This window comes from Rattus norvegicus, chromosome 1 (genome assembly GCF_036323735.1).
Source record: "Rattus norvegicus strain BN/NHsdMcwi chromosome 1, GRCr8, whole genome shotgun sequence".
Lineage (NCBI taxonomy): Eukaryota > Metazoa > Chordata > Mammalia > Rodentia > Muridae > Rattus > Rattus norvegicus.
In genome coordinates, this window is record NC_086019.1 from 1,160,629 (window position 1) to 1,184,534 (window position 23,906).

The window sequence follows — 23,906 nt, forward strand, 5'->3', positions numbered from 1 at the left end:
ATCTATTCTAATATCTCATCCATAATATATGGCAATCCAATTCCCACATAAGGCAATTTATCAATTAGCTGATGTTTTAGTTTCTGTTGCTGTAAAAAACCCCATGGTCAAAACATATATGAGAAAAGTGTTATTTCCCTATGTACCTTGGTCACCCTTAATTGAATGAAGCCAAGAAAATAACATGGATGAAGGGATTCAATGATAGACCATGGAATAATGCTGATCACTGGCTTCCTGTCCATCCTATGACAGTCTTCTTCCTTATAACTCCCAGAACATCTTGCTTGGAAGTTGTCTTGCCTACATGGAGCGGAATCAACTTATATTAATCTGTAATTAAGAATATTTCTTAAACACATATCTACAAATCAAAGTGATTGTAGCCTCTCAGTAATGGATATTTCCTGTTCTCAATATGTTTAGGCTTCTGAGAGCTCATTTGCCACCAAAACTTACTAATTGATATTGCTTTAGGCAGTGCTGTTCTGTGTTACAAATACTATCCCTAGATATTACTTAATTTTCTTTGATGATTTATGAACACTTTTCTTAAGACAAAGCAAAATAGATATGTTGAGCAACATCTAAAATTTTAAAACTCTCAAAGGTTCGATAAAGCAATTTATCTTTTTATTTCTGAAGAACATTTAAATCTGGTCGAACTAAAAGAACATAACACTTTTGGACAAATATGCACCCTAGCAACCCTGCACTAGAAGCCAAGATGGAGAAAACCTCCACAATAACCATAACCTTCCCCCTGGTGCTGTGGTAGACAGGGAGGAAGGTGATCCAAACACTGTAGAACACCAACATGCTGAATGTTAGGAACTTGGCCTCATTGAATCTGTCAGGAAGGTTCCTAGCCAAGAAAGCCACAGTGAAGCTCCCCAGAGCCAAGGAGCCCAAATATCCCAAGACAAAGTGGAAGGCAATGACTGAGCCTTTGTTGCAAATGATGATTACCTTCCCATGTTCAGATTGTATATCTCTGTCAATAAATGGAGGAGATGTCACCAACCAGATTGCACAGAGAACAAGTTGGATTAGGGTACAAATGGGAATGAGCAAGTGAGTTGCCCCTTTTATCATCATCTTTCTTATCCTTCTCCCTGGAGTAGTGAGCTTGAAAGCTGTGACCACAGTTATTGTTTTGGCCAACACAGTAGAAATAGCCACAGTGAAAAATATTGCAAACGTGGCCTGCTGCAGGATGCAGGTGGCCTGGTTGGGATGTCCAATGAAGAGCAATGAGCAGAGAAAACAGAAGACTAGAGATATGAGCAGGATGTAGCTGAGAATACGGTTATTGGCTTTCACAATGGGTGTATCCCTGTACTTCACAAAAGTGACTAGTACTAGAACTGTGATGGCTGAAAAGGACAGGGCCATGCAGCCTAGAGCCATCCCCAATGGATCTTCATAAGCGAGAAACGTCACCGCTCTTTGGAGGCACTGGGTTTGTTCTAAGTTGGCATATGAATCATCTGGACACCGCACACACTGCTCCATATCTGCTGGCAAAGAACAATAATCCCTTACAAAATATCATAATTGTGTAGTTAATAATTGTATATTTGTTTTATTCAGAGGATATAGCAATAAATAGTTTGGGGTTGAGAATATATTTCTTTCATTATTGCTCTAGGGACTACTAACTTAAGTCTGCTGTCCATTAACCTACGCTCTGTGATAGAACAAATCTTCATCACAGAAAATGGAAAAGTTTTCTCTTAAAGAAAAATGAAATAAAAATATGATAATTACTAATATGCATAATCTCAGTTTATTTTATTTCTCAATCCATAAATTTACTATTCAGATAGAAGGGTAGTATGCTGACATATTTATTGATGCTGGTTGATGAAAACATTATGTATTTTGTTTGCTTGGGTGTTGTGCACTTTGTGTCTACATATAGGCTTGTGAACATACAATTCCTCATTCAAATATCTTTTGTGTATAGGAATATTTTCATGCTTGAAGCCGTATGTCTCATAAACTTATGCATGTCCTTCTTGTTGTCGTACAATTTCTATTCCCCCAACTACACTTTCCATGGTTATGGCTATAGAAGGTTATGGCATGAAGATTATTGATATTGACATTCATCCCGCTTTCCTTATTTAGGCTGTGATTAATGATAAGCACTCTCCTATTTCTTGATGCATTCTTGATATCTTCACTCTTTTTCTAGTTCTTTGATAGGAAATGCCTAATCCTTTATGCTATGTAAGCTCTTAAAATATGTTTCACTAGAGAACACTTGTTGTTCTGACCATTTTGTCTTTGTCAGGGTCTAAGCTTGGCGACAAAAAGTTTGTGGACTGTACATGTAGTCAAGATTCTTCGTACAAAGGATCAAAGAAGAATATACATCAGCTTAGGTTATGCCTAAAATTATCTTTCTGAACTCAAGCAGTATTACAGAGCAATAGTGATAAAAACTGCATGGTATTGGTACAGAGACAGACAGATAGACCAATGGAATAGAATTGAAGACCCAGAAATGAACCCACACACCTATGGTCACTTGATTTTTGACAAAGGAGCCAAAACCATCCAATGGAAAAAAATAGCATTTTCAGCAAATGGTGCTGGTTCAACTGGAGGGCAACATGTAGAAGAATGCAGATCGATCCATGCTTATCACCCTGTACAAAGCTTAAGTCCAAGTGGATCAAGGACCTCCACATCAAACCAGACACACTCAAACTAATAGAAGAAAAACTAGGGAAACATCTGGAACACATGGGCACTGGAAAAAATTTCCTGAACAAAACACCAATGGCTTATGCTCTAAGATCAAGAATCGACAAATGGGATCTCATAAAACTGCAAAGCTTCTGTAAGGCAAAGGACACTGTGGTTAGGACAAAACGGCAACCAACAGATTGGGAAAAGATCTTTACCAATCCTACAACAGATAGAGGCCTTATATCCAAAATATACAAAAAACTCAAGAAGTTAGACCGCAGGGAAACAAATAACCCTATTAAAAATGGGGTTCAGAGCTAAACAAAGAATTCACAGCTGAGGAATGCAGAATGGCTGAGAAACACCTAAAGAAATGTTCAACATCTTTAGTCATAAGGGAAATGCAATTCAAAACAACCCTGAGATTTCACCTCACACCAGTGCGATTGGCTAAGATCAAAAACAGGTGACAGCAGATGCTGGCGAGGATGTGGAGAAAGAGGAACACTCCTCCATTGTTGGTGGGATTGCAGACTGGTACAACCATTCTGGAAATCAGTCTGGAGGTTCCTCAGAAAATTGGACATTGAACTGCCTGAGGATCCAGCTATACCTCTCTTGGGCATATACCCAAAAGATGCCTCAACATATAAAAGAGACACGTGCTCCACTATGTTCATCGCAGCCTTATTTATAATAGCCAGAAAATGGAAAGAACCCAGATGCCCTTCAACAGAGGAATGGATACAGAAAATGTGGTACATCTACACAATGGAATATTACTCAGCTATCAAAAACAACGAGTTTATGAAATTCATTGGCAAATGGTTGGAACTGGAAAATATCATCCTGAGTGAGCTAACCCAATCACAGAAAGACATACGTGGTATGCACTCATTGATAAGTGGCTATTAGCCCAAATGCTTGAATTACCCTAGATGCCTAGAACAAAGGAAACTCAAGACGGATGATCAAAATGTGAATGCTTCACTCCTTCTTTAAATGAGGAAAAAGAATACCCTTGGCAGGGAAGGGAGAGGCAAAGATTAAAACAGAGACTTAAGGAACACCCATTCAGAGCCTGCCCCACATGTGGCCCATACATATACAGCCACCCAATTAGACAAGATGGATGAAGCAAAGAAGTGCAGACCGACAGGAGCCGGATGTAGATCGTTTCTGAGAGACACAGCCAGAATACAGCAAATACAGAGGCGAATGCCAGCAGCAAACCACTGAACTGAGAATAGGTCCCCTATTGAAGGAATCAGAGAAAGAACTGGAAGAGCTTGAAGGGGCTCGAGACCCCAAAAGTACAACAATGCCAAGCAACCAGAGCTTCCAGGGACTAAGCCACTACCTAAAGACTATACATGGACTGACCCTGGACTCTGACCCCATAGGTAGCATTGAATATCCTAGTAAGAGCACCGGTGGAAGGGGAAGCCCTGGGTCCTGCTAAGACTGAACCCCCAGTGAACTAGTCTATGGGGGGAGGGCGGCAATGGGGGGAGGGTTGGGAGGTGAACACCCATAAGGAAGGGGAGGGGGGAGGGGGATGTTTGCCCGGATACCGGGAAAGGGAATAACACTCGAAATGTATATAAGAAATACTCAAGTTAATAAAAAAAAAAGTTAGACATGTATGTCCCCCTAAGCATTTTCTGCATAGTATAAAAGCATTAACCATTATATTCTGAGAGACATGGGTTGTTTTTGAAAGAAATTGTAGGTAATTAACTGGGTCCAAGGGAAACTGATATTATTTAACCAATTAAATTTTGAAACATGGAGATTTTTGGGCTGTAGTTTCCATCTAGGACATATCATATTTCTAGTTTGTAAAGAGAAGATATTCAAATTCAGCAAATTTTTCTCTGCATGCAAGCATGTACCTGTATCATTGGCAATCTCATTTTCTTGGCACTGGACACAATCAAAGCAGCAGTTGGCTGTTTGTTTCTGATGACTTTTTCTGAATCCTGCAGTACATGTCTCACTACACACTGAGGAGGGAACCTGAGGCAATACACGTACAGACCCACAGACACACAGACACACAGGCACACACACACATATAAATATAAATTATAAATAAACAATATATATACATGAAATATGCACATTATATATGTTATATAAATATGTATTTAATATGTATGTCTGTGTGAAGATCATGAATACATCATATATAAAATGAACCATAGATTAATATTTTGGAATTTAACAGATGTATTCCTCTGAAAATTTATTATTTTATATTACCCTGAAATGCATTGAATATCATACAATAATTTGTGTCATGAATATTATATATGCAACATTTTAGGTGTAATAATTTAAATTTTCTCCTTGCTAAAGTGATTAATTCAAATGTAACTTTTATGTGGCATCAGTTTTTCTCTTAAAAACTGATAAAATAATAAGAACACAGAGTTGTATGGAAAGAGAAGGTAGGATATCACAAGTAGACTTGTTCAATAAATAAGAAAAAAGTATGTCATATAAGACTCTCATACAATTAATGAACTTTTCCTAAGTGTAAAAGAAAACATTTAATCCCCATTCCATCCCACCCCTGCCCCTGCATCTATTAAAGAGCTCCCCAACAATCTGGCCACTCTGGCCTCAATGATCTAACATTTTCACATTCTTTGGCATGCACCCTTCACAGGACCAAGGGTCTCTGTTCACTCTGATGCCAGATGAGGCAATATTCTGCAGAGGAGGGGAAACTGGGAAGGAGGATAATATTAAAATGTAAATAAGTAAAATTAATAATAAAAATCTATAAATTAAAAAAGTTTTAATCTAGGAAAATACTTCTTATAATGAATCTATTCTATACTTAATTAGGCAACAACTATGTTCATACATAATCAGGTTATATATAGTTTATATGTAGTAACAATATATATATATATATGTATATATATGTACATATGTGTGTGTGTGTTTAACTGTATATATTGTTATAAATTTAAAAAAATATGTTTCTGTAGGGTAGGGTAAATGGTCATATGGATGCAATTGACCATAGGATTCAGAGTCCTTTGATCCCTATAACAAGATCAAATGAATTTCAGTGTCATTTAATTTTGGTGCTTGTAACTGAGAATGGTCATTTGCAAGAATATTAATTGGTCTTGACCACAGGGGTATTGTTGAGTGCTTCCCATTTTAAAATTTAGATATCTTTAAAAAATAAAAATTGTAGTGTACCTACCAATGTTTCTCCTGTAACCCACTCCCAGTCTTCAGATATATGAAGATGTTGACTCTGTTGCAAACAAGGAAAATAGCTTCCTATTTTCACTTTTAATCCAAGGCCATTTGGAAAATTCCAAATGATGAAAATGTCATACTTGGCACACTGATTTTCCTTATGATTCATGTTCACCAGCTCTCCAACAGGGTTAGTAAATACCCTAGTTTTAAGCAAAGAAGCCACCTGAAAGAGATGAATCATTATATGATTACAAATGCATATCAATACAGAAAATACCAAATTGAGAATGTCCCATAATTTTTTAATGTCTTTCAGAAAATACAGGTATATTATAGTAACCCCATGTAGTAAAATACACTATACTGTATTATTACAAATTATAATTACATGTTATATTGTATAATTACAATTTAATATACTTCACATTAATTGTTGCTGGTTAAGAAAGCTAGAATAAATGATTACCAGAGAACAAATCACATGGTATTTGTGTGTATGTGTACACATGTCTGTCTAAAATAATATTTAAAAGCTAAAGCCAAATATGTAAGAAAAAAGGGGGAGTTATAAAATATGGAAGTTTTGGAAGTAAAGAATGGTAGTGGGTCAATCATGGACATACTGCATAGATGTATGAAATACCCATTAACTTAATGAAATGTGTACTCTTAATCATACGTGTTGTTATAAATATTATTAATTTAAATGAATAGCTATTATCAGAGCACATGTACTCATTTTTGAGAAATTCTTCTTGAGAAAAATATTCTAGTCTAGTTATCACTTAAGGATTTTATGATGAAACTCTTGGCTCCTTTTAAATTTTGAACTTATTTGGTTAAATGTTAAAACAAATTTTCACATAATTCACTTATATTTATGAAAATGTATTGTCTCCTATTAAAACTTATCACTGTGCATGATATATATCCATGTAAATAGGTCATTTTGGAGTTTTGCAGTATAGAAAACTTTATATCAAGAGATAACCTCTAACAAATGTATGTGAACTTCTCAGGGGCCTGAAAGGTCACATTGATAAATCTAAGCATAATGAAATGTAAGAAACGTTACCTGCTGACAGTCAGTGAATAGTCCTTTGGGTTTGGCCATTTCCTGAGACTCTACTTGTTGAAAAATGAGTTCGTGATAGGTGTGGGCCACAGCATACACAGCATTATACAAATTGTAACCTTCTTCACTCAGGACCATGTCAAATGTGTGCTGTGTTAACCATTCCATTGGGTTTTTCAACATAAAAAAATCCATTTTCTTCTTGTTCTTTGAGATTGAACAGTTAAAATGATTCCACTGCCCCATAGACTGAGAAATATCTACTGGATACTTGGATGTGTTTATTATTTGCATAAAATTTCTAAATGTAGCGATGTCATTGTGGTGGTGGGCAAAAATGACAGTCCCGTGGAAGAAATCAAGGCTGAAATCTTTATCATATGTGATGACATCCAATTTTGAGGTTGTGATCCAGATTCTCCGTGCAACTAAATATGTCCATCTTGCAAAGTTGAGTTCTAGAGTGGAGATCATTTTGCCATAAATGATAGTAACCTTTGCAGAAGATGTCATAAGTTGTTGGTCATATATCTTAAACTTTGTGTTGTATAACTTAATGCTTTCTGGGATCATAATCACAAAAGCTAAACAGATCGCATGCCTTTGCATTTCTTCTCTCAAGTCTGAGTGAAACTGAATACCTTGGTCATCATCTGTGATGATCAGTCCTATCCAAGTCCATTCAAAATGAAACATCAAGGAGACCATGCCATGGAGCAAATATGTGTCCTTGGTTGCTATCTGATAGATATAGGGAAACTGGTCATGGTCACTCAGGTTAGGATTAAATGGTCCAAAGAAAATCTAAAGAGTATAGAAGAGAGGATGAAACATTCACATGAGGAAGATGATTGTTAGGATGTTTGGACATAAATACATGTAATGCAACTCACCATTCAGAACTCAGATTGAGGGTAGTAAGATTACACAATACATATCATAGATTTTTACTGATATATTCTAGAATATTCGTGACAAAACTGTATGTTCTAGAAACCAGCTTTTTCTGTTTGCCCAGTATAGTTATACACTCTGATTATTTTATTTTCTCTCTCTCTCTCTCTCTCTCTCTCTCTCTCTCTCTCTCTCTCTCTCTCTCTCTGTGTGTGTGTGTGTGTGTGTGTGTGTGTGTGTGTGTGTGTGTGTTTAGCAGCATACCTATAAATGCATGGGGTCCAAGTTTTCTTGTAGGCACATGCAAATGGAATTTAAAGTTGGTAATTCGTCCAGTGTCACACATTATTACCTTTGGTGCCCTTGAATTAACTGAAAGTTTTAAGGAAGTTTTCCATGATGGTCCTGTAAGTTTTACATCACAACGTTTCTTTCTTCCACAGTTATAATTAAGTAGATCGAAATAGTTGTTTTGATGTAAATATGCTTTATCCAGAACTCCCATTGTATCTTCACACATACCAAAAATGAAGGAAAATATCAAAGACATGTTGGATAAAAGATAAGGATTCTTGTTGATCTCATCAGTAGCAAAAAACATTACCAGAAAAAATTCATATTTTCTTGCTGGTATCCTAAAATCAAGCATAATGATGATTAAGGGAGATGCTTGAAAAAGAAAATTTCAATTGCAATTAAGTTTGTATCACAAGGCATTCTATATTTCTGTCTAAATGTCATGAAATAAGTCTCATTAATTAGAGATCTTAAGATTTGAATACAATTTAAAAGTTCATAGACCCATGATACTAACCTATGCTAAATTTTGTAACATTGACAATCAATAAGGGGACTATTTTACCTCTGAATACCATCTTCAGACTACATTAGCGTCCAATTGATTAAGACTGTTATAATATATTCTTGGAGATATAATTCCACAAATACAAAATAAAAAGCATGACATAAACAACACATGAAATACATAACACATTTGCATTATAATTTTAGTAATTAAATGTAATTTATATTAAACATGTTAATAATTTTAATATTTTTTGAATCATATATTACATCAAAAAATTTTGTCCAACTTCTTTTTCATGTACTTTTTAACCCTAAAAATATCATTAATGCATATTTAAGAATTTCTATTGCTTATGATCCTATACCAAATGTTGCATAATAAATTGTATCAAAATTCAAAATAATTTTTGAGTATCAAGCAGAGCAAAAGAACATAAAAGATTAAAAAGCGAATCATTTAGAAATATATTCAAAAGCCCTTATATAATAATACCTAACACAGAGTAAGTTTATGCAAAATGAATTATGTATCTGTGTAAATTATCTAGCAATCAGTTTACTTCAAAAGGAGTATCAGTGTTTTGAGGAGAGAAATTATTATATCAGTAAGAACATTTTTCAAATTTCAAATTAGGAATAACTCGTTGAAGTTATACAATATGAAAATGCTAATTCTATACATAGCATAGTAGGAAACATTATCAATAATGTTTCCATGTTCATAGAACATGCATTTAATAGTTTCAACTGTTAATATACATTAAACAATACATATTTAAAGATATCTTCCACTTAAATTTATTTATTCATTTCAAGTACATAAACTGATGCAATATATTGTGCAACCTGAATATTATCCTTTTGGCTCCTATCACGTCAACATGAAGTCACCTTTTAGTGTGTTGCTACTATTTTAATTTTGTAAAAGTGGATTGAAATTTCTCTTAACACTTCAGGTCTCCTAATTCTTTAAGGTCCTTTAATAGATGTCTTAACCCTAAGATCTTCTTTCATTTCAAATGTGTTCCTCTGCCCAAGCATAGTTGGCAGTTCATCTGTTCATCTGTTACTACTAGCAAATACCTCTCATCAGGACTAAAACACCAAACAGGCTCTTTTTGCTGAAATTTTCACTTTTAATTGACTGTTTGAATCTAAGTTTTTCTTTCTAAACCTTAAAAGTGTATTGATACAATTCATATATTTGTAAATTTAAATCTTATTATGACTTGTAGAAGTGTCACTTATGAGAATGTCCACTATTTTTTCCAATGAGATCTGGAATGATACAGAATGCATCAGAAATTGAATTTCTACTGACCTAACACAGAATTACAATAATGTGAAGCCACCACCAATATCAAAGTGTACAAAGTATACTGTTGCTAACAATTAGAAAATATTTTGTTTAAATCGGAAAGACCCAAATTTGAATAAGAAATGGGATGAGAGTCAGGGATAGAAAAGTGCAGAAAACTTCAGTTTATGAAAGAATGATGTCACAAGCTCATGGATTAGTTAAAATTTGAGTGATTTCAACATCCCTTCTCTCATGATTTGCAGGCACAAATGATAACATCTCACACTTGGAATCTAAGAACTATGCAGCCACATTGAGAACAGCTTCTTATCAACAAGAAATACATTTATTCTCCTAGATTTTCCATAATGTTACATTTTTTAAAAGTGAGAAAAATATTGAATATCCATATGATGCAGATAATAATTCTAGTATGTGACTGAGTGTTTGCATCACTGGATGAAAAGATATTCTGGTAACAGAATAAGAAATCTGGCAGGCATTTTCCATATTCAGTGACAACTCCAGAATGACAGGAGGGGCTCTTTTAAAGAGTATTTTATAATGCAAGACATATATATATATATATATATATGTACATATATATTTAAATATATATGTACATATATGTACATATATATACACTCATAAGTATATATGTAATAATATACATTTAATCATATATAGTAGACATCATTCCACCACCACCACCACACGTTTCAATGTCTGAGTGTATGCCCAACTTTTAGAGGCCAAAATTAGATAACCATTTTATTGATGTCTTTAGATGCATGCTTATAAAGGAAAGGTTGGCAGAAAATTGAAAAGAGGCAATGATGCAGTCTCTTCATATTGAGATTTTGCCAAAAGTGGGAATTATGAACTCAAGGTAAAGGTAAAAACATATTTCAATGTATATCAACAAAGATTCAAGAGATAGAATCCAGTCTCTCTTGTTTTCCAGCTTTGTGAACTAGAGTCAATGTACTAAAGCTAACGGAAACTGTGACACATTTGAAAGTATCAAAACATTGATTGAAGTTATAATTAATATTCTGTGGTTCCTAAAGTTACAAGGGGAAAAACAGGACAGAATCTTAAAGGCTGTGTACAGTTATATACTTCTAATTCATAATATTGAAACAAGAAATTAAGTTAGTAACTTACCTAAAATTAATAATGTGATTATAAAAATTTTCTTCAATAGGGCTCTCAAGTGTAAAAAGGACAAAACCACAGTCATTTTGCAAATCTCCATCATAAACTTCGATCTTTTTTATCCTCCAAAAGCAATTGGGTTCAGTCAAACTGCACAAGATGAGACAAAACTTCAGAGGAAAAAAGGCAATAGTGAAAGCACACAGCTTCTTCATGTCTGGTAGGATCTAGCATGGAGCAATTGTGAAACCTGATTCTTACGTAGGCAAACATAAGACACACATTTACCCCAGTTTGTATATTTTAAGGCTTCTGCTGACGGGCGATCCACTTAATTATATTCAACAGTTTCTTTCCATTCATCATATGTTCTGCTCCCTGGATACAATGGGAAAATTCTGGCCTCAAGCTCTACATCTGAGGTCTGAAAACTTTTGATCAAAACATTTCCAAAAACATGTTTTGAAGATAATGTTCTCCATCCACAGCGGCCATGATTTCATTAACATCCATGCCACAAATATTCCAAAGGCCAATCTTCTCTTGAACAGCCTTCAACAGACCATGTGTCAACAGCAATATTTATGAACCCAATAGATTTTCTCAGAACTTTTATAGTAAGACAAGAGTTGAGAAGGTATAAATGTTTCATATCATTTGGACTTTGAGTTGAATTATGGCACATTATGTTTTTCATTCCCTGGTGTAGGGAAGGGAAGTTTCACATGCAACATTGAGCCAGGAGTTGAGCATGTTCACAAAATCTCCTTAAGCTCCCCATGATTCTTGTGATCTGAAGAATATGTCATTATGCTAAATCCAATAATTCCTGGAATCATACAGATTCAACGTGCATCCTGTTCAATATCAATTCCTATGCAGACATTTAATGGGTTGTAATGCTGATCTCTTGCCTGATAATCAGTTCTTGACACTCAATGACATTTGGTAAATATTTTTCTCTTTGATGTATGTTCATACCTCAATAAGATGGTTGAGAATAATTTTATGTGTTTTCTTTAAAGGAATAAAAGAATATACCTGTCATTTATGAGAGAGAATTTTATTGCTGATATTATTATATAACATATATTTGTATGCCTAGTTGGTATATGTTTTGAAATGGTATTGTCTTGGATTACATTGCAAGAAGACAGATGCATGTCTGATATGTAGGTTGATTTCTATAGATAGGAGAGGGCTGGTACCAGTTAGGTCAATGCCATGATTGTACAGTAAAAAAATAAGGTGGGAGAGAAAAAGAAGAGAGAAAAATCAAGATGGAGACAGAGAAGAGTGATCTGCATCTGGGTGGTCTTGAATTGTCAAGGTAGATGTGGTGGATTTCTGTAATCAAATTTATATTTTCTGGGCAGGCAGGTTATATCCTTATCAACTGTTTGTAAGTTTATTGTTTGGATGTATTTGGGATTGAAAATTTATCATAGAAATCCGATTGTTGTGTTAGTTTGTTGCATCTTGATTTTTATGTTTAATTGGGTATTTCTTATTTACATTTCAAATGTTATTCCCTTTACCGGTTTCCTGACCACAAGCCTCCTACAACCCCCCTTCTATATGGGTGTTCCCCTCTCCATCAATACACCTTACCGTTTCTACCCCCCAAAATTCCCTACACCAGGGTTCTGCCCTTGTTAGGACCAAGGGCTTCTACTTCCATTCATGCCTAGCAAGGTCATCCTTTGCTACATATGTAGTTGTAGCCATGGGTCAGCCTGGGTAGTGGTTTAGTCTCTGGGAGCTCTGGGTGTTGACATTTTTGTTCTAATGGGGTTGCAAGCCCCTTTAGCACTTTCAATCCTTACTCTAATTTCTCCAATGGGAGTCCTATTCTCAGGTCAGTAGTTTGCTGGTAACATTCACCTCTGTACTTGACTTGTTCTGGCTGTGTCTCTCAGGAAAGATCTATATACAATTCCTGTCAGCATGCATTTCTTACCATCATTCATCTTATCTAGTTTTGGTAGCTGCATATATATGGGCCACATATGGGACAGGAGCTGAATGACTGTTCCTGCAGTCTGTGCTCTTAACATTGACTCCCTATCCCCTCGTATGGAAATTTTTGTTTCCATTTGTAAGGAGTGAGACATCCCCATTTTGAGCATCTTTGTTCATGAGTTTCATGTGGTCTGTGGATTGCATTTTGGGTAATCGAAATTTAGGGCTATTATCCAATTAACGGTGAGAGCATACCATTTGTGTTTTTCTGTGATTCGGTTACTTAAACCAGGATGATATTTCTAGTTCATTCCATTTGCCTATGAATTTCATGAAGTCATTGTTTTTTGATACCTGAGTAGTATGCCATTGTGTAGATGTACCATATTTTCTATATCCATTCCTCAGTTGAAGGGCATCTTGGTTCTTCTAGCTTCGGACTATTATAAATAAGGCTCCTATGAACATAGTGGAGAATGTGGCTTTGTTCTAAGTTGGAGCGTCTTTTGGGTATATGCCCAGGAGAGGCAGACCTGGGTCCTCAGGTAATACAATGTCCACTTTTGTGAAGAACCTTCTCACTGATTACCAAAGAGGTTGTTCCAGGTTGCAATACCACCAACAATGGAGGAGTGTTGTTCTTTCTCCATATCTTCACCAACATCTGCTGTCGACAGGTTATTGATCTTAGCCATTCTGACTGGTGTGAGGTGGAATCTCAGGGTTGTTTTGATTTGCATTTCCCTGATGACTATGGATGTTGAACCATTCTTTATGTGCTTCTTAGCCATTAGATATTCCTCAGCTGTGAATCTTTGTTTAGCTCTGTACCCCCCTTTTAATAGGGATATTTGGCTCTCTGGAGTCTAACTTCTTGAATTCTTTGTATATTTTGGATACTAGCCCATTATGGGATGTAGGATTGCTAAAGATCTTTTCCCAATCTGTTGGTTGGCATTTTGTCCTAATGACAGTGTCCTTTGCCTTACAGAAGCATTGCAGTCTTATGAGGTTCTATTTGTTGATTCTTGATCTTAGAGCATAAGGCATTAGTGTTCTGTTCAGAAAAATGTTCCCAGTGCCCATGTATTAGAGACTCCTCCCCATGTTTTCTTCTATTAGTCTGAGTGTATCTGGTTTGATGTGAAGATCAATGATCCACTTGGGCTTAAGGTTTTTACAGGGTGATAAGAATGAATTGATTTGCATTCTTCTACATGCTGACCTTCCATTGAACCAGCACCATTTGTTGAAAATGCTACCTTTTTTCCATTGGATGGTTTTAGCTCCTTAGATGAAGATCAAGTGACAATAGGTGTGTGTTCATTTCTAGGTCTTCAATTATTTTCCAATGATCTGTCTCCCTGTCTCTGTACCAATACCATATGATTTTTTAACTATTGCTCTGTAATACTGCTTGAGGTCAGGGATGATGATTCCCCAAAAAGTCCTTTTATTGTTGAGGATAGTTTAAGCTGTCCTGGGATTTTGTTATTCCAAATGAATTTCCAACTTGCTATTTTACATCTTTGAAGAATTGAATTTGAATATTTGTGAGGATTTCAATGAATATGTAGATTTATTTTGGCAAAAGGGCCATTTTTTGTTATATTAATTTTTCCAATCCATGAGCATTGGATATCTTTCCATCTTCTGAGATCTTGTTTAATTTATTTCTATGAGACTTTAAGTTATTATCATACAAATCTTTCTCTTGCTTGGTGAAAGTCACACCAAGGTTTTTTTATATTATTGGGAGTATTATGAAGGGGGTTGTTTCCCTAATTTCTTTCTCAGTTTGTTTATCCTTTGAGTATAATACATCTCCTGACTTATTTGAGTTAATTTTATACCCACCCACTTTGCTGTCGTTATGTATCAGGTTCAGTAGTTCTCTGGTGGACCTTTCTGGTCACTTAAATATACTATCATATCATCTGCAAATAGTGATACTTAGACTTCATCCTTTCCAATTTGTATTCCTTTCACCTCCTTTTGTTGTCTGATTGTTGTGACTAGGACATTGAGAACTATATTTAATAAGTAGGGAGATAATGGAAAGCCTTGTCTAGTCCCTGATTTTAGTGGGATTGCTTCAAGTTTCTCTCCATTTATTTTGATGTGAGCTACTGGTTTGCTGTATAAGGCTTTTAGTATGTGTAGGTATGGGCCTTGAATTCCTGATCTTTCTAGGACTTCTATCACAAAATTGTGTTGAATTTTATTAAATGCTTTCTAAGCATCTAATGAAATAATCATGTGGTTTTTATCTTTCAGTTTGTTTATATTATGATATACGTTATTGGATTTCTGTATATTGAACCATCCCTGCATACCTAGGATGAAGCCCATTTGATCATGGTGGATCATCTTTTTGATGTGTTCTTACATTTGGTTTTGACGAATGTTAGTGATTATTTTTTCATCTATTTTCATAAGGGAAATTCATCTGAAGGTTTCTTTCTTTGATGGGTATTTTAGTGCTTTACATGTAAGAGTAATTGTGGCTTCACAAAAAAGAATTTGATAGTGCTCCATCTGTTCTATTTTGTATAATAATTTGGACAGTATTGGTATGAGATCTTCTATGAAGATATGATAGAATTCTGCACTGAACTCATATGGTCCTGGGCTCTTTTTGGTTGGGAGACTATAAATAACTGCTTCTATTTCTTAAGGAGTTTTGAGGTTACTTACAAGGTTTATCTCTTCCAGGGGAATTGAATCTACTGATGTTGAGTGATATTAGGGAATAGTGGTTGTTGTTTCTTGTTATTCCCATTGTTAGAGGTGGAATTACGTTTGTGTGTCTCTCTTCTTTTGGTTTTGTTGCAAGGAGATTAGTTTCTTGCTTTCTCTAGGGTGAAGTTTCCTACCTTGTTTTGAAGTTTTCTATTATCCTTTGTAGGGCTGGATTTGTAGAAATATTTTGTTTAATATTTTTTTCATCATGAAATATCTTGGTTTACCCTCTGTGTTAAGTGAGAGTCTTGCTGGATATGGCAACCTTGGCTGACATTTGTGTCCTCTTATGGTCTGTATAATATATGTCCAGTATTTTCTGACTTTCATAGTCCCTGGTAAGAATTTTGGTATAATTCTGACAGGTCTGCCTTTATATGTTACTTGACCTTTTTCGCTTACTGCTTTTAATATTCATTCTTTGGTTTGTGCATTTGGTGTTTTGACTATTTTGTGACAGGAGGAAGTTCTTTTCTGGTACAATATATTTGGAGTTCTGTAGGCTTCTTTTATGTTTATGGGCATCTCTTTCTTTAGGTTAGGGAAGTTTTCTTCTAAGATTTTGTTGAAGATATTTACCAGCCCTTTATGTTGCGAGTCTTCACACTCTTCTATATCTATTATCTTTAGGTTTGATCTTTGATTTGTGTCCTGATTTCCTGTATGTTTAGTGCTAGCAGCTTTTTCCATTTTCCATTCTCTTTGATGGTTGTGTCAATGTTTTCTATGATATCTTCTGCTCCTGAAATTCTCTCTTATATCTCGTGTAATCTATTGGTGAAGCTTGCATCTATGACTGCTGATCTCTTCCCTAGATTTTCCATATCCAGGGTTTTCTCCCTGTGTGCTTTCTTTATTGTTTCTATTTCCATTTTAACTCCTAGATGGTTTTGTTCAATTTCTTCTCCTCTTTGGTTGTGGTTTTCTGTAATTTTTTATTGTATTTTTGTGTTTCCATTTTAACGGCTTCTATTTGTTTGCTTGTGTTGTCCCATATTTCCTTAAGGGAGTTATTTCTGACTTTCTAACGTCCTCCATTATGATGATAAAATGTGATTTTAAATCTAATTCCTGCTTTTCCAGTGGATTTGGATATCCAGTGTTTGCTTTGGTGGGAGGGCTGGGCTCTGATGATGTCAAGTAGTCTTGCTTTCTGTTGCTTGTGTTCCTGCACTTGCCTCACCATCAGGTTATCTCTTGTGTTAGTTTGTCTTTCTGTTTCTGAAGGTGGCTTGACCCTCTTGTTGACCTGTGTATCAGCACTCCTCTAGACCTGTTTTCTTGGGGTAGCATGGTGCAGCTGAGATAATTTAGTGCTAGTTCCAATGGCCTGATGGAACCTAATCTAGTGAGAGCCTGATAGCATGGGTACACATGGGAACTGGTTCAGCAGGTTTTGTTTTTTTTTTTTTTGTTTTGTTTTGTTTTTTTGTTTTTTTGGTATTGTTGTTTGTTTGGTTTTTTTGTTTTGTTTTGTTATGTTTTTTAACTGGAACACTGATATGCAAACTTATATAACTTAGTTTGACTACAATGAGTGACACAGATGGATCATTTAATGTTATTTTTAACTGTTTTAACTACTATATATACTTATTAATATAAGATACACACTGAGAGACACCGCCCGGACATGAAGGGAACCGGTCAACAGTTCTCTGCACCCAAACCCATGGGAGGGAGAGCTAAACCTTCAAAGGGGCAGACAAGCCTGGGAATCCAGAAGAGACTACACTCTCCCCACATTTCTGACTTCAGAGGAAAACACCTAAAGCCATCTGGCCCCCCTGGGAAAAGGCGATGCAGGCCCTCCTGGTTGCTGCCCTCACTGAGAGCTCAAAAGCAGCCCCCTACAAGCAACTTGAGCCATGGGATCACAGGTAAGACCAACTTTTCTGCTTGAAGTGACTTCCTGGTGGATTCACGACACATACTGGCAAAATTCCTCTGGGACCGGACACTTCTGCTTTTTAGCTGGAGCCACAACCTCACTGATACTGGCCCACAGCTCACTGCTCCCAAACCCCTTGGGAGGGAGAGATCACCTCCTGGACAGGTAGGCACTCCTGAGACTGCAGTGCATGAGAGACCACCAATAATGCCCACCCCTGCCCACATCCCTGGCCCAAGAAGAAGCTGTATATGGACTCTGGGAACTGGAGGATAGGGGCACTCAAACAGCAGATCCCCCACAGTACAGACACCTTATGGACCTTAAGGGAACCAGTCAACAGTTCTCTGCACCCTAATCCCGTGGGAGGGAGAGATAAACCTTCAGAGGGGCAGATACGCCTGGGAAGCCAGAAGAGACTACACTCTGCCCACATTTCTATCTCCAGAGGTAAACACCTAACACCATCTAGGACCCCTGGGGCCCTGAGAAAATGTGGCACAGAACCACCTGTTTGCCGCCCTCACGGAGAGCTCAAAAGCATCCCCCCATGAGCAACTTGAGCCATGGGACCAAGGTAAGACCAACTTTTCGGCTCCAAGTGACCTGTCTGGTTGACTCAGGACACAGGCCCACAGGAACACTTGAAGACCAGTAAACTGAAAAGACTATACACATGAAAGCAGAACACTCTGTTCCCACAACTGGCTGAAAGACAACAAGAAAACAGGTCTACAGCACACAGACCTATAGGAAGGTCTATCCAATGTCAGAAATAGCAGAACAAAGTAACACCAGAGACAACTTGATGGCGAAAGGTAAGCACAGGAACCCAAGCAACAGAAACCAAGACTACATGACATCATCAGAGACCAATTCTCCCACCAAAGCAAACACTGAATATCCGAGAACACCAGAAAACCAAGATATAGATTTAAAACGACATTTGATCATGACGCTGGAAGACTTCAAGAAAGACATGAAGAACTCCCTTAGAGAAATGAACCAAAACATAAGTAAACAAGTAGAAGCCTATAGAGAGTAATCACAGAAATCCCTGACAGAATTTCAGGAAAACAAAATCAAGCAGGTGAAGGAATTAAAATGGGAATAGAAGCAATAAAGAAAGGACACAGCAAAACAACCCTGGATATAGAAAACCAAAGGAAGGGACAAGGAGCCATAGATACAAGCATCACAATCAGAATACAAGAGATAGAAGAGAGAATCTCAGGAGCAGAAGATTCCATAGAAATCATCAACAGTCAAAGAAAATGTAAAAAAGAAAAAGCTATTGGTTCAAAACATAAAGGAAATCCAGGACTCAATGAGAAGATCAAACCTATGGATAACAGGTATAGAAGAGAGTGAAGACTCCCAGCTCAAAGGACCAGTAAATATTTTCAACAAAATCATAGAAGAAAACTTCCTTAACCTAAAGAAAGTGATGCCCATAAGCATACAAGAAGCCTACAGAACTCCAAATAGATTGGACCAGAAAAGAAACTCCTCCCGACACATAATTGTCAAAACATAAATGCACAGTATAAAGAAAGAATGTTAAAAGCAGTAAGGGAAAAAGTTCAAGTAACATATAAAGGCAGAACTATCAGAATCACACCTGACTTCTCACCAGAGACTATGAAAGACAGAAGATCCTGGACAGATGTCATACAGACCCTAAGAGAACACAAATGCCAGCCCGGGTTACTGTATCCTGCAAAACTCTCAATCAACATAGATGGAGAAACCAAGATATTCCATGACAAAACCAAATTTACACAATATCTTTCTACAAATCCAGCGCTAAAAAGGATAATAAGTGGTAAAGCCCAACATAAGGAGGCAAGCTACACCATAGAAAAAGCAAGAAACTAATCATCTTGGCAACAAAACAAAGAGAAGAAAAGCACACAAACATAACCTCACATCCAAATATGAATATAAGAGGAAGCAATAATCACTATTCTTTAATATCTCTCAACATCAATGGTCTCAACCCCCCACTAAAAAGACATAGGTTAACAAACTGGATATGCAATGAGGACCCTGCATTCTGCTGCCTACAGGAAAGACACCTCAGAGGCAAAGACAGACACTACCTCAGAGTGAAAAGCTGGAAAACATATTTCCAAGCAAATGGTCGGAAGAAGCAAGCTGGAGTAGACATTCGAATATCGAATAAAATCAATTCTCAACTAGAAGTCATCAAAAAAGATAAGGAAGGACACTTCATATTCATCAAAGGAAAAATTCAACAAGATGAACTCTCAGCCCTAAATATCTATGCTCCAAATACAAGGGCACCTACATACATAAAAAAAACCTTACTAAAGTTCAAAACTATCATTACACCACACACCATAATAGTAGGAGGTTTCAACAACCCACTCTCATCAATGGACAGGTCATGGAAACAGAAATTAAACAAAGAGGTAGACAGACTAAGAGAAGTCATGAACCAAATGGACTTAACAGATATTTATAGAAGATTCTATCCTAAAGCAAAAGGATATACATTTTTCTCAGCACCTCATGGTACTTTCTCCAAAATTGACCATATAATTGGTCAAAAAACAGGCCTCAAAAGATACAGAAAGATAGAAATAATCATATGCATCCTATCAGACCACCACGGCCTAAAGTTGGTCTTCAATAACAATAAGGGAAGAATGCCCACATGTACATGGAAGATGGACAATGCTCTACTGAATGATAACCTGGTCAAGGAAGAAACAAAGAAAGAAATTAAAGACTTCTTAGAATTTAGTGAAAATGAAGGCACAACATACCCAAACTAATGGGACACAATGAAAGCTGTGCTAAGAGGAAAACTCATAGCTCTGAGTGCCTGCAGAAAGATACAGGAAAGAGCATATGTCACCAGCTAGACAGCACAACTAAAAGCTCTAGAACGAAAGAAGCAAATACACCCAGGAGTAGAAGGCAGGAAATAATCAAATTCAGAGCTGAAATCAACCAAGTAGAAACAAAAAGGACCATAGAAAGATTCAACAGAACAAAAAGTTGGTTCTTTGAGAAAATCAACAAGATAGATAAACCCTTAGCCAGACTAAGGAGAGGACACAGAGAGTGTGTCCAAATTAACAAAATCAGAAATGAAAAGGGAGACATAACTACAGAATCAGAGGAAATTCAAATAATCATCCGATCCTACTACAAAAGGCGATATTCAACAAAACTTGAAAATCTGCAGGAAACAGACAATTTCCTAGACAGACACTAGGTACCGAAGTTAAATCAGGAACAGATAAACCATTTAAACAACCCCATAACTCCTAACGAAATAGAAGCAGTCATTAAAGTTCTCCCAACCAAAAAGAGCCCAGGTCCAGACAGGTTTAGTGCAGAATTCTATCATACCTTCATAAAGACGTCATACCAATACTATTCAAACTATTGACCAAAATTGAAACAAATGGAGCACTACTGAATTCTTTCTATGAAGCCATGATTACTCTTATACCTAAACCACACAAAGACCCAACAAAGAAAGAGAACTTCAGAACAATTTCCCTTATGAGTATTCATGCAAAAATAATTAATAAAATTCTGGCATACCAAATCAAAGAGCACATCAAAACAATCATCCACCATGATCAATAAGGCTTGATCCCAGGCATGCAGGGATGATTTAATATACGAAAAACCATCAGCGTGATCGATTATATATACAAACTTAAAGAACAAAACCACATGATCATTTCATTAGATGCTGAGAAAGCATTTGACAAAATTCAACAACCCTTCATGATAAAAGTCCTGGAAAGAATAGGAATTCAAGGCCCATACCTAACCATAGTCAAAGCCATTAAACTAAATGGAGAGAAACTTGAAGAAATCCCACTAAAATCAGGGACAAGACAGGCTGACCTCTCTCTCACTACTTATTCAATATAGTTCTTGAAGTTCTAGACAGAGCATTCAGGCAACAAAAGGAGATCAAGAGGATACAGATTGGAAAAGAAGTCAAATTATCACTATTTGCAGATGATACGATAGTATATTGAAGTGATCCCAAAAGTTGCACCAGAGAACAACTAAAGCTGATCAACAATTTCAGCAAAGTGGCTGGGTATAAAATTAACTCAAATAAATCAGTAGCCTTCCTCTACACAAAAGAGAAACAAGCCAAGAAAGAAATTAGGGAAACAACAGCCTTCATAATAGTCCCAAATAATATAAAGTACCTCGGTGTGACTTTAACCAAGCAAATAAAAGATCTGTACAATAAGAACTTCAAGCCTCTGAAGAAAGAAATTGAAGAATACCTCAGAAGATAGAAAGATATCCCATGCTGATGGATTAGCAGGATTAATATAGTAAAAATGGCCATTTTACCAAAAGCGATCGACAGATTGAATACAATCCCCATGAAAATACCAATCCAATTCTTCAAAGAGTTAGACAGAACAATTTGCCAATTCATCTGGAATACAAAAAACCCCAGGATAGCTAAAACTATCCTCAACAATAAAAGGACTTCAGGGGGACTCACTATCCCTGAACTCAAGCAGTATTATAGAGAATTAGTGATAAAAACTGCATGGTATTGGTACAGAGACAGAAAGATAGACCAATGGAATAGAATTGAAGACCCAGAAAGGAGCACACACAACTATGGTCACTTGATTCTTGACAAAGGAGCCAAAACCATCCAATGGAAAAAAGATAGCATTTTCAGCAAATGGTGCTGTTTCAACAGGATGTCAGCATGTAGAAGAATGCAGATCAATCCATGCTTATCACCCTGAACAAAGTGATCAAGTCCAAGTGGATCAAGAACTTCCACATCAAACGGGATACTCTCAAACTAATACAAGAAAAAGTGGGGAAGCATCTCGAACACATGGGCACTGGAAAAATTTTCCTGGACAAAACACCAATGACTTATGCTCTAAGATCAAGAATTGACAAATGGGATCTCATAAAACTGCAAAGCTTCTGTAAGGCAAAGGACACTGTGGTTAGGACAAAATGGCAACAAACAGATTGGGAAACGATCTTTACCAATCCTTCAACACATAGAGGGCTTATATCCAAAATATACAGAGAACTCAAGAAGTTAGACCATGGGGAGACAAATAACCCTATTAAACCATGGGGTTCAGAGCTAAACAAAGAATTCACAGGTGAGGATGCCGAATGGCTGAGAAACGCCTAAAGAAATTTTCAACATCTTTAGTCATAAGGGAAATGCAAATCAAAACAATCCTGAGATTTCACATTCTCACATCGGTGAGAATGGCTAAGATCAAAAACTCAGGTGACAGCAAATGCTTGTGAGGATGTTGAGAAAGATGAACACTCCTCCATTGTTGGTGGGATTGCAGACTGGTACAACCATTCTGGAAATCAGTCTGGAGGTTCCTCAGAAAATCGGAAAATGAACTACCTGTGGGTCCAGCTATACCTCTCTTGGGCATATACCCACAAGATGCCCCAACATATAAAAAAGACATGTGCTCCATTATGTTCACAACAGCGTTATTTATAATAGCCAGAATCTGGAAAGAACCCAGATGCCCTTCAACAGAGGAATGGATACAGAAAATGTGGTACATCTACACAATGGAATATTACTCAGCTATCAAAAACAATGACTTTATGAAATTCATAGGCAAATGGAGGGAACTTAAAAATATCATCCTGAGGGAGGTAACCCAATCACAGGAAAGCACACATGGTATACACTCATTGATAAATGGCTATTAGCCCAATTGCTTGAATTACCCTAGATGCACAGAACACATGAAACTCAAGACAGATGATCAAAATGTGAATGCTTCACTCATTCTTTAAAATGGGAACAAGAATACCCTTGGCATGGAATAGGGATGCAAATATTAAAACAGAATCAGAAGGAACACCCATTCAGAGCCTGCCCCACATGTGGCCCATATATATACAGCCACCCAATTAGACAAAATGGATGAAGCAAAGAAGTGCAGGCCGATAGGAACCGGATGTAGATCTCTCCTGAGAGACACACCCAGAATACACCAAATACAGAGGCGAATGCCAGCAGCAAACCACTGAACTGAGAACAGGACCCCCGTTAAAGGAATCAGAGAAAGGACTGGAATAGCTTGAAGGAGCTTGATATCCCATATGAAGAACAATGCCAA

At 36.6% G+C, this 23,906-nt stretch overlaps 1 protein-coding gene across 5 annotated transcripts; it reads right to left on the reverse strand.

Moving 5' to 3' along the window:
- Window positions 1–611: 611 nt before the first annotated feature.
- Window positions 612–11,475, reverse strand: Vom2r2 (vomeronasal 2 receptor, 2). 5 transcript variants are annotated; one of them, XM_063282912.1, is made up of 6 exons: window positions 11,172–11,475; window positions 8,250–8,532; window positions 7,004–7,807; window positions 5,935–6,151; window positions 4,596–4,733; window positions 612–1,517 (listed from the first exon to the last, which is right to left on the reverse strand). In XM_063282912.1, the coding sequence occupies exons 1-6, from the start codon at window positions 11,375–11,377 to the stop codon at window positions 634–636; spliced, it is 2,532 nt and encodes an 843-aa protein (XP_063138982.1). In that variant the 5' UTR covers window positions 11,378–11,475; the 3' UTR covers window positions 612–633.
- Between the last annotated feature and the right edge of the window lie 12,431 nt (window positions 11,476–23,906).

Coding starts and splice junctions, on each gene's coding strand:
- Vom2r2 (XM_063282914.1), bottom strand. CDS start 11,377: ATGAAGAAGCTGTGTGCTTTCACTATTGCCTTTTTTCCTCTGAAGTTT. Junction 8,543..11,172: donor TAATCACATTATTAATTTTA/GGTAAGTTACTA, acceptor TCATCATTATGC/TTGATTTTAGGATACCAGCA. Junction 6,152..7,003: donor TATTCACTGACTGTCAGCAG/GTAACGTTTCTT, acceptor CATCTCTTTCAG/GTGGCTTCTTTGCTTAAAAC.